This window comes from Pongo pygmaeus, chromosome 20, assembly GCF_028885625.2.
Source record: "Pongo pygmaeus isolate AG05252 chromosome 20, NHGRI_mPonPyg2-v2.0_pri, whole genome shotgun sequence".
NCBI classification, from domain to species: Eukaryota; Metazoa; Chordata; class Mammalia; order Primates; family Hominidae; genus Pongo; species Pongo pygmaeus.
In genome coordinates, this window is record NC_072393.2 from 23,638,444 (window position 1) to 23,650,889 (window position 12,446).

At 37.3% G+C, this 12,446-nt stretch overlaps 2 protein-coding genes across 2 annotated transcripts in view; both read right to left on the reverse strand.

Moving 5' to 3' along the window:
- Positions 1-3,605: 3,605 nt before the first annotated feature.
- Positions 3,606-5,492, reverse strand: LOC129020619 (zinc finger protein ENSP00000375192-like). The gene is given in 2 exon segments (XM_054465209.2): positions 3,606-5,180; positions 5,183-5,492. Coding segments are annotated over 2 exon segments (729 nt in total). The 3' UTR covers positions 3,606-4,761.
- Positions 5,388-12,446, reverse strand: part of LOC129020608 (zinc finger protein 99) — a 32,406-nt gene continuing 25,347 nt past the window's right edge. The window contains exon 4 of the mRNA XM_054465184.2: positions 5,388-10,407. Coding sequence (XP_054321159.1) covers positions 7,007-10,407 — 3,401 coding nt within the window. The 3' untranslated portion in view covers positions 5,388-7,006. The remainder of the gene's footprint in view (positions 10,408-12,446) is intronic.

The following is a 12,446-nucleotide window of genomic DNA, read 5'->3' on the forward strand; positions in this document are numbered from 1 at the left end:
TCTGGACAACAGAAGGACAATATAGGCAAGCAAAGAATCCCCGTCCTGTTCAAGTTAAACTAAAGGAGTCCACCTCCTTTCCCTACCAAAGGCAGTACCCCCTTAGACCCGAGGCCCAACAAGGACTCCAAAAGATTGTTAAGGACCTAAAAGCCCAAGGCCTAGTAAAATCATGCAATAGCCCCTGCAATCCTCCAATTTTAGGAGTACAGGAACCTAACGGACAGTGCATGTTAGTGCAAGATCTCAGGATTATCAATGAGGCCGTTGTCCCTCTATACCCAGCTGTATCTAACCCTTATACTCTACTCTGCTTTCCCAAATACCAGAGGAAGCAGTGTTTTACAGTCCTGGACCTTAAGGATGCCTTTTCCTGCATCCCTGTACATCCTGACTCTCAATTCTTGTTTTTCTTTGAAGATCCTTTGAACCCAACATCTCAATTCACCTGGACTGCTTTACCCCAAGGGTTCAGGGATAGCCCCCATCTATTTGGCCAGGCATTCGCCCAAGAATTGAGCCAGTTCTCATACCTGGACACTCCTGCCCTTCGGTATGTGGATAATTTACTTCTAGACGCCCGTTCGGAAACCTTGTGCTATCAAGCCACCAAAGCACTTTTAAACTTCCTCGCCACTTGTGGCTACAAGGATTCCAAACCAAAGGCTCAGCTCTGCTTACAGCAGGTTAAATACTTAGGGCTAAAATTATTCAAAGGCACTAGGTCCCTCAGTGAGGAACATATCCAGCCTATACTGGCTTATCCTCATCTCAAAACCCTAAAAGCAACTAAGAGGGTTCCTTGGCCTAACAGGCTTCTGCCAAATATGGTTTCCCAGGTACGGTGAAACAGCCAGGCCAGTATATACACTAATTAAGTAAACTCAGAAAGCCAATACCCATTTAGTAAGATGGACACCTGAAGCAAAAGAGGCTTTCCAGGCCCTAAAGAAGGCCCTAACCCAAGCCCCAGTGTTAAGCTTGCCAACAGGGCAAGCTTATATGTCATATAACTGGTCATATAAGTATCTCTCCATATGAAATGACATATAAAGGCTTCTCTTTATATGTCACAGAAAAAAACAGGAATAGCTCTAGGAGTCCTTACACAGGTTCAAGGGACCAGCTTGCAACCTGTGGCATACCTGAGTAAGAAAATTGATGTAGTGGCAAAGGGTTGGCCTCATTGTTTACGGGTAGTGGCGGCAGTAGCAGTCTTAGTATCTGAAGCAGTTAAAATAATACAGGGAAGAGATCTTACTGTGTGGACATCTCATGATGTAAATGGTATACTCACTGCTAAAGGAAACTTGTGGCTGTCAGACAACCGTTTGCTTAAAAATCAGGCTCTATTAATTGAAGGACTAGTGCTGCGACTGCGCACTTGTACAACTCAACCCAGCCACATTTCTTCCAGACAATGAAGATAGAACGTAACTGTCAACAGGTGATTGCTCAAACCTATGTCGCTCAAAGGGACCTTCTAGAGATTCCCTTGACTGATCCCTACCTCAACTTATATACTGATGGAAGTTCCTTTATAGAAAAAGGACTTTGAAAAGCACGGTATACAGTGGTCAGTGATAATGGAATACTTGAAAGTAATCCCCTCACTCCAGGAACTAGCACTCAGTTGGCAGAACTAATAGCCCTCACTCGGGCACTAGAATTAGGAAAAGGAAAAAGGGTAAATATATATACAGAATCTAAGTATGCTTACCTAGTCCTCCATGCCCACACAGCAATATGGAGAGCAATGGAATTCCTAACTTCTGAGGGAACACCTACCAAACATCAGAAAACCATTAGATTATTATTGGCTGTACAGAAACCCAAAGAGGTGGCAGTCTTACACTGCTGGGGTCATCAAAAAGGAAAGGAAAGGGAAATAGAAGGGAACCGCCAAGTGGATATTGAAGCCAAAAGAGCCACAAGGCAGGATCCTCCATTAGAAATGCTGATAGAAGGACCCCTAGTATGGGGTAATTCCCTCCAGGAAACCAAGCCCCAGTACTCAGCAGAAGAAACAATGGGGAACCTCACGAGGACAGTTTCCTCCCCTCAGGATGGCTAGCCATCGAAGAAGGAAAAATACTTTTGCCTGCAGCTAACCAATGGAAATTACTTAAAACCCTTCACCAAACCTTTCACTTAGGCATTAATAGCACCTATCAGATGGCCAAATTATTATTTACTGGACAAGGCCTTTTTAAAACCATCAAGCAGATAGTCAGGGCCTGTGAAGTGTGCCAAAGAAATAATCCCCTGCGCTGCAGGCCATACATTTCAATCCCTGTATCTTTAACCTCCTTGTTAAGTTTGTCTCTTCCAGAATCCAAGCTGTAAAGCTACAAATTGTTCTTCAAATGGAGGCCCAGATGCAGTCCATGACTAAGATCTACCGCGGACCCCTGGACCGGCCTGCTAGCCCATGCTCCGATGTTGATGACATCAAAGGCACCCCTCCTGAGGAAATCTCAACTGCACGACCCCTACTATGCCCCAATTCAGCAGAAAGCAGTTAGAGTGGTCATCAGCCAACCTCCCCAACAGAACTTGGGTTTTCCTGTTGAGAGGAGGTACTGAGAGACAGGACTAGCTGGATTTCCTAGGCTGACTAAGAATCCCTAAGCCTAGCTGGGAAGGTGACCGCATCCACCTTTAAACACGGGGCTTGCAACTTAGCTCACACCCGACCAATCAGGTAGTAAACAGAGCTCACCAAAATGCTAATTAGGCAAAAATGGGAGGTGAAGAAATAGCCAATCATCTATACCCTGAGAGCACAGGGGGAGGGACAATGATCAGGATATAAACTCAGGCATTTGAGCCGGCACTGGCTACCCTCTTTGGGTCCCCTCCCTTTGTATGAGAGCTCTGTTTTCACTCTATTAAATCTTGCAACTGCAAAAAAAAAAAAAAAAAGTCTGTAGGTATGTGTTTGCAGGCATAGTGGCCACATGTTCAAAGAAAAATAGATAACAAATTTTAAAAAATATTTACTCAGGACCCAGATATGTATAGATTTTATTTACATTCCTATATGATTTTTATTATGACCACAAAAATGACCCTATAATAAATAACAATTTAGTTTTATATTTCAAAATAACTAAAAGTGTAGATTTGGATTGCTTGTAATTCAAGGAATAAATGTTGAAGGTGATGAATCCCTCATTTACCCTGATGTGATTATTACATATTTTATGCTGGTATCAAAATATGCTATATATGGCAGAATATATCTACACACTATGTACCCACAAAAGTTAAGAAAAATAAGTTTAAATTTGTCAAGGCGAAAAGAAAAAGAAGTTTAAATAAGATTAAAAATATAAAAATTTAACCTACAAGAACAATATTCTTTAATTTATTTGCAGGTTAAAGCCACTGAAAAAAAATTACTGGAGATGTTATTCCGCTCTTACCAAATAGTAAACTGTTGCCATCTCTTACCTACACCCTTGAGTAAGGTGGGATAGGTTAAAGTGAGTGGCATAATAACACTTCATTGAATGTACAATAGACTTAACATGTCAAAAAATGTTTTAAAATTAAGTTTACATATAATCTAAAAATTTATGAATGTACTGCATTACATAAAAGCACAATTAATATAATACATCACTAATTTAATTTTAATTTTAACTAAAATTTTAAAATGTTTTTCTCTCACTATAATGCACAAAAATATATTACTCAACACCTACCTCATACATCACTCAATATTTTGTTAACCACAAAAAGCCTCTCCATTTAGATTTTTATCATGCATTTTATATTTTAATATCCTTTCTCTTTTATGAAAAACGTCATAAATAATGCCCACCTAATAAAAAAGAATCTCTGATATCTCTGATGCAGCAACAATTGATCACATGCTTTCACATGTAAATAAAGTAGGAATGAAGAGCATGAAGTAATTTGAGAGTTGAATTACATCCTTATTTGCTTTTCAAAGAGTCTGTAATTTTTTAAATATTGCAATGTTAATTTTTTTGATATTTGAAGCATACAAAAAGTATACTTCAAATGTAATTATAACTCTCCAAAAAATCATCTCCTCTTTTTAAAGTTATATGCAAATAACTTATCTAAATTTTAGATTGAAATTATTTTTTAAACTCAACACTCTGATTTAGTGTAGTCTGAAGTACCAGTGCCTTATGATTTCTACTGTGAATTCTCTGACATTTACAGAGTTAATTTTGGATTGAATATTTTTCATATTTACTGCAATTACAAAAAAAACTTAGTATACTGTTTTCTAAGCTGTAGTTTATAAACTTTTTTCCAAATTTATTACATTTGCAGGTTTTTTTCTCTATTATAAATTCCCTGATAGTGAACAAAGTTTGAGCAACTTTAGGGTTTTTCTCTAGTACAAAGTATGCATAATAAGATCTGTGATACAAATATAGTACTACAACCGTCTTTATATTTGTAATGTTTGTCATCAAAAGAAATACTCTTCACCATTCTAAGGCTATATATTTTCTAAAAGATATTCTGACAGTAATTACATTTTTAATATTTGTATTAAGTATAAACTCTGTGATGTTAAGATGTGAGCAGATATTAATGGCCTTTCCACATTCTTCATAGGTGTACTTTTTTTTCAAGTATAAATGCTTTCCTATGCGACAAGGTGTGAGTATTGGTTAAATATTTTGCCACATTCTTCATAGAGTTTTCTCTAGGATAAATTATCTTACACTCAAGTGTGACAACCATTTAAAGGCTTTGTGACATGACTCACATCTAGGGTTTCTTGACACTATGATTTCTTTTATGTTTAGAAAAGTGTAAGGTGTTCTCAAGAGCACTGTCATGTCTTTTAAGTTTGTAGAGTTTTTCTCCAGTATGATTTGATAACTTATTAAAAACTTTGCCACATTCGACCGGGCGCAATGGCTCATGCTTGTAATCCCAGCCCTTTGGGGCACTTTGGGAGGCCAAGGCGGGTGGATCACTTGAGGTCAGGAGTTCAAAACCAGCCTGGTCAAAATGGTGAAACCCCGTCTCTACTAAAAATACAAAATTTAGCTGGGCGTGGTGGCAGGCGCCTGTAATCCCAGGTGCTTGGGAGGTTGAGGCCGGAGAATCTCTTGAACCCAGGAGGCGGAGGTTGCAATGAGCTGAGATTGCGCCATTACACTCCAGATTGGGCGACAAAGTGGACTCCATTTCAAAAAAAAAACTTTGCCACATTCTTCACATTTGTAGAATTTCTCTGCAACATAAATTATCTTATGTGTAATAAGCGTTGAAACGTTTTTAAAGCTTTTGTCACATTCTTCATATTTATAAAATTTATCTTCTCTATGAATTCTCTTATATTTAGTATGAGTTGAAGACCAGTTAAAGACTTTGTTACATTCTTCACATCTGTAGGGTTTCTCTTCAGTATGAATTATCTTAATGTGTGGTAAGATGTGAGAAATGGTTACAGTCTTTGCCACGTTCTTCATATTTGTAGGGCTAGTTTCCATTATGAATTATCTTATGTTCAGTAAGGTTTGAGGACGTTAAAAGCTTTGCAACATTCTTCATGTTTGCAGGGTTTCTCTTCAGTATAAATTGCTTATTAAGAATTGAAGAATTAGGCTGGGCACAGTGGCTCATGCCTGTAATCCCAGCACTTTGGGAGGCCGAGGAGGGCAGATCACCAGAGGTTGGGAGTTCGAGACCAGCTTGACCAACACGGAGAAACCCCATCTCTACTAAAAATACAAAATTAGCCAGGCGTGGTGGCACATGCCTATAGTCCCTGCTACTCGGGAGGCTGAGGCAGGAGAATCGCTTGAAAACCCAGGAGGCCGAGGTTGCGGTGAGCCGAGATCGTGCCACTGCACTCCAGCCTGGGCAACTAGAGCGAAACTCTGTTTCAAAAAAAAAAAAAAAAAAGAATTGAAGAATGCTTATGGCATTATTCACATTTGTAGGGTTTCTCTCCCATTGAATTATCTCGTTTAGCAAGAGTTGAGGACTGGCTAAAAGCATTGCCACCTTCTTCACATTTGTAGGGTTTTTCTCCAGTATGAATTTTCTTATGTCTAGTAAAGTTTGAGAATTGATTAAAAGCATTGCCACATTCTTCACATTTCTAGTTTGTCTTCAGTATAAACTATCTTATGTTGAGTAAGGTCTGAGAACCAGTTAAAAGCTTTGCCACACTTTTTATATTTGTAGGGTTTCTATTCAGTATGAATTATCTTATGTTCAGTAAGGTTTGAGGACCAGTTAAAAGCTTTGCCACACTCTTCACATGTGGAGGGTTTCTCTCTAATTTATCTTATATTAAGATTTGAGAACCCGTTAGAAGCTTTGCCATATTCTGCACATTTGTAAAGTATCTCTCCAGTATGAATTATCTTATGTTCAGTAAGTTTTGAGAAGCAGTTAAAAGTTTTGCCAAATTCTTTGCATTTGTAGTGTTCCTCTCCAGGATAAATTATTTTATGTTGAGTAAAGTTTGAGGACTGGTTAAAAGCTTTGCCCATTCTTCACATTTGTAGTGTTTGTCTCTAGTATGAATTATCTTATGTTAAGTAAGATTTGAGGACTGATTAAAAGCTTCGCCACATTCCTCAGATTTGAAGGCTTTCTCTTCAGTATGTCAGTAAGATTTGAGGACCAGTTAAAAGCTTTGCCATATTACACACATTTGTGGAGTTTATCTTCTTTAGGAATTCTCTCATTTTGAGTAACAGCTGAGCAATGGTTAAAAGCTTTGCCACCTTTATTACATTTGTAGGGTTTTCCTCCAGTATCAGTTATTTTATGTGTATTTAAGGTGTGAGGACTGATTAAAGGCTTTGCCACATTCTTTACCTTTGTAGGGTTTCTCTCCAGTATGAACTGTTTTCTGTCTATTAAGGCTTGAGGACTGGTTAAAAGCTTTGCCACATTCTTCACATATGGAGGGTCTGTCTCTAGTATAAATTATCTTATGTGTATTAAGGTTTGTAAAATGGTTGAAAGCTTTGACACATTCTTCACATTTTTAGGGTTTCTCCCCAGTATGAATTATCTTATGTTTAGTAAGGGCTGAAAGATGGTTAAAAGCTTTGCCACATTCTTCACATTTATAGGGTTTCCCTCCAGTATGAATTGTTTTATGTCGAGTAAGGTGTGAGGACTGGTTAAAGGCTTTGCCACATTCTTCACATTTGTACGGTTTCTCTCCAGAATGAATTATCTTATGTTTAGTAAGGTTTGAGGACTGACTAAATGCTTTACCACACTCTTCACATTTGTAGGGTTTCTTTCCAGTATGAATTATCCTATGTTTAGTAAGGCGTGAGAAATGGCTAAAAGCTTTGCCACATTCTTCACATTTGTAGGGTTTCTCTCCAGTATGAATTGCTTTATGTTTAGTAAGGTGTGAGGATTGCTTAAAAGCTTTGCCACATTCTTCACATTTGTAGGGTTTCTCCCCAGTATGAATTATCTTATGTTTCATAAGGGTCGAGAAATTGTTAAAAGCTTTGCCACATTCTTCACATTTGTACGGTTTTTCCCCAGTATGAATTATCTTATGTTTCATAAGGGTTGAGGAATTGTTAAAAGCTTTGCCACATTCTTCACATTTGTAGGGTTTCTTTCCAGTATGAATTATCTTATGTTTTCTAAGGGCTGAGAAATGCTTAAAAGCTTTGCCACATTCTTCACATTTGCAGGGTTTCTCTACAGTATGAATTACCTTATGTTCCCTAAGTTTTGAGGACCACTTAAAAGCTTTACCACATTCTTCACATTTGTATGGTTTCTCCCCGGTATGAATTATCTTATGTTTCCTAAGGGCTGAGAAATTGTTAAAAGCTTTGCCACATTCTTCACATTTGTATGATTTCTCCCTAGTATGAATTAATTTATGTTTCTTAAGGGTTGAGGAATTGTTAAAAGCTTTTCCACATTCTCCACATTTGTAGGGTTTCTCCCCAGTATGAACTGCTTTATGTCTAGTAAGGTGTGAGGATTGCTTAAAAGCTTTGCCACATTCTTCACATTTGTATGGTTTCTTCCCAGTATGAATTATCTTATGTTTCATAAGGGTTGAGGAATTGTTAAAAGCTTTGCCACATTCTTCACATTTGTAGGGTTTCTTTCCAGTATGAATTATCTTATGTTTTCTGAGGGCTGAGAAATGCTTAAAAGCTTTGCCACATTCTTCACATTTGCAGGGTTTCTCTCCAGTATGAATTACCTTATGTAAAGTAAGTTTTGAGGACCACTGAAAAGCTTTACCACATTCTTCACATTTGTAGGGTTTCTCTCCAGTATGAATTATCTCATGTTTTCTAAGGGTTGAGGAATTGTTAAAAGCTTTGCCACATTCTTCACATTTATAGGGTTTCTTTCCAGTATGAATTATCTTATGTTTTCTAAGGGCTGAGAAATGCTTAAAAGCTTTGCCACATTCTTCACATTTGCAGGGTTTCTCTGCAGTATGAATTACCTTATGTACAGTAAGTTTTGATGACCACTTAAAAGCTTTACCACATTCTTCACATTTGTAGGGTTTCTCTCCAGTATGAATTATCTCATGTTTTCTAAGGGTTGAGGACTGGCTAAAAGCTTTGCCACATTCTTCACATTTGTAGGGTTTCTTTCCAGTATGAATTATCTTATGTTTCCTAAGGGCTGAGAAATGGTTAAAAGCTTTGCCACATTCTTCACATTTGTAGGGTTTCTCTTTAGTATGAATTGCTTTATGTCTAGTAAGGTGTGAGGACCACTTAAAAGCTTTACCACATTCTTCACATTTGTAGGGTTTCTCTCCAGTATGAATTATCTCATGTTTTCTAAGGGTTGAGGACTGGCTAAAAGCTTTGCCACATTCTTCACATTTGTAGGGTTTCTTTCCAGTATGAATTATCTTATGTTTTCTAAGGGCTGAGAAATGGCTAAAAGCTTTGCCACATTCTTCACATTTGTAGGGTTTCTCCCCAGTATGAATTGCTTTATGTCTAGTAAGATGTGAAGATTGCTTAAAACCTTTGCCACATTCTTCACACTTGTAGGGTTTCTTCCCAGTATGAATTATCTTATGTTTCATAAGGGCTGAGGAATTGTTAAAAGCTTTGCCACATTCTTCACATTTGTAAGGTTTCTTTCCAGTATGAATTATCTTATGTTTTCTAAGGGCTGAGAAATGCTTAAAAGCTTTGCCACATTCTTCACATTTGCAGGGTTTCTCTTCCATATGAATTACCTTATGTACAGTAAGTTTTGAGGACCATTTAAAAGCTTTACCACATTCTTCACATTTGTAGGGTTTCTCTCCAGTATGAATTATCTCATGTTTTCTAAGGGCTGAAAAATTGCTAAAAGCTTTGCCACATTCTTCACATTTGTAGAGTTGCTTTCCAGTATGAATTATCTTATGTTTTCTAAGGGCTGAGAAATGCTTAAAAGCTTTGCCACATTCTTCACATTTGCAGGGTTTCTCTGCAGTATGAATTACCTTATGTACAGTAAGTTTTGAGGACCACTTAAAAGCTTTACCACATTCTTCACATTTGTAGGGTTTCTCTCCAGTATGAATTATCTCATGTTTTCTAAGGGCTGAAAAATTGCTAAAAGCTTTGCCGCATTCTTCACATTTGTAGGGTTGCTTTCCAGTATGAATTATCTGATGTTTTCTAAGGGCTGAGAAATGGTTAAAAGCTTTGCCACATTCTTCACATTTGTAGGGCTTCTCTCCAGTATGAATTGCCTTATGTCTAGTAAAGTGTGAGGATTGCTTAAAAGCTTTGCCACATTCTTCACATTTGTACAGTTTCTTCCCAGTATGAATTATCTTATGTTTCATAAGGGTTGAGGAATTGTTAAAAACTTTGCCACATTCTTCACACTTGCAGGGTTTCTTTCCAGTATGAATTATCTTATGTTTAGTGAACATTGAAGAGAAGTTAAAAGCTTTGCCACATTTCTTATATTTGTAGGGTTTGTCCTCAGTATGAATTATCTTATGTTTAATAAGGGTTGAGAACCATTTAAAGGCTTTGCCACGTTCTTCACATTTGTAGATATTCTCTCTAGTATGAATTTTCTTATGTTGAATTAAGTATGAAAGTATGAAATATGATTTGCTACATTTCATACATTTGAAAGTTTTCTTTTTAGTGTGTCTAATCTTATGTCTATTTGAATTTGAGTATTTATGAAAGACTTTCATATATTTGTTACACTGAAATATTTTTCCCTGGGTAGTTGTCCAACATTGGTTAAGTTTATTATAACCTTCTTCGAGCATTTTACCCTCATTGACACTTTCACAATCTTTTCTTAATCGTAAATTCTTATGTCCACATCTTGCATATGTTCTCAATATTACTTCTTGGAAAGAATCTTTTATGCTCTGATCTGGCCAAAAGTCTTGTGTAAAATGAGAACTAATAACTGGAAGAAATGAAAATAATAAATTATGTCACTTGCTAGAGTCAGATGAATATACTTTACAAACCTAACCTCTAAAATTATACAAACCGCATAAGCAAGATGGCACAGCAAAATAAGACAGGCCCTAATTTCTTCATAGACATATAAATGTAATAAAAACATACTGACCAAAATATATTTGTTGAAAATTTATAAATGAGTTAAGTGTGTAGAGTGCCCCAAGTAAGTACAATGCAAACAGCCACATAAAAGGAAAGAGAAGTCTGTTACAGTTTCCCAACTCAACTCTTCCTGCTCCCCAAAATGACATAGTGTCTTTAGAAGTAAATTGCTGGCTGGGAATGGCAGCTCACACCTGTAATCCCAGTACTTTTGGAGGCCGAGGCAAGTGGATTACCTGAGATCAAGAGTTCAAGACCAGCCTGGCCAAAATGGAAAAACCCCATCTCTACTAAAAATTCAAAAATTAGCCAGGCATGGTGGCACACGTCTGTAGTCTCAGCTACTTGGGAAGCTGAGGCAATCACTTGAACTTGGGATGTAGAGATTGCAGTGAGATGAGATTATGCTATTGTACTCCAGCCAGCGTGACACAGTGAGACTCTGTCTCAAAACAAAAAAAGTAAATTGCCAACTCCTGGTTTCATTTCTAAAGACATATAAAACAGTGGCACATATATATTTATTTCTGGCTTCTAGGGGCCTTTCCAGACTGGTTTTTGTTTCTCATGACACAAAGTGCTGAAAGAAATGGTGGCATACTTTAAAATGACAGCTTGAGGCCGGGCACGGTGGCTCAGGCCTGTAATCCCAGCACCTTGAGAGGCCTAGGTGGGCGGATCACAAGGTCAGGAGATCGAGACCATTCTGGCTAACACAGTGAAACCTCGTCTCTACTAAAAATACAAAAAATTTGCCAGGTGTAGTGGTGGGCACCTGTAGTCCTAGCTACTCAGGAGGCTGAAGCAGGAAAATGGTGTGAACCCGGGAGGCAGAGCTTGCAGTGAGCCGAGATCATGCCACTGCACTCCAGCCTGGGTGACAGAGCGAGACTCCGTCTCAAAAAAAAAATAAATGAATAAAATAAAATGACAGCTTGAATCTGCTGAAACCAAAGTTAAATGTTACAGCAGCAGAGAATGTAGTACCACACACAAAAAATAGATTACTATTGAGAAGAAACATGAATAACATTCTTTACCTAAAAAAAAAAAAAAAAAAATTTTCAAACAAGATGCATTCTAAGAACATGTTTGACATACTCCCAGAATCTCTAGCCAAGACAATTGGTTTCAGACTTCCAGGACAAGGCTACATTATGAAGATTTTAACAGGTAGCTTTTTTGATGTACAAATTTTAATTAATGATTACAATGTATATGGAATATTAGGGCAACATGGCCCAGTCAAAAAAAGTATAAAATTTTTGGAAAACAACCATTAAACAATGAAGATTAATAAATTAATTTTAAAAATTTCAAATAAATTAAATAATACTGAATAAGAGACATAGGAACACAGACCACCATAAAAAATTTTAAAAATGAGGATACCTCTTCCCCTAATGGCGTGAGGTAATTCATGAAAATGGCTTGCTAAGCCAGAGAACCCCACAATATCATGCTAAACAAGAGGTTCATAAGGGCTATTCTTATATAAGACAAAATAAACTTTAAAGCAATAGCAGTTAAAAAAAACAAAGAGGGACATTATACAATGGTAAAAGGTCTTGTACAACAGGAACATATCACAATCCTAAACATATATGCACCTAACACTGAAGCTCCCAAATTTATAAAACGATTACTAGTAGACCTAATAAATGAGATAGACACCAACACAATAATAGTGAGGACTTCAATACTCCACTGACAGCACTAGACAGGTCATCAAGACAGAAAGTCAACAAATAAACAATGGATTTAAACTATACCTTGGAGCAAATGCACTTAACAGATATATACAGAACATTCCATCCAATTAACTGCAGAATATACATTCTATTCAACAGCGCACGAAACTTTTTCCAAATAGACCAT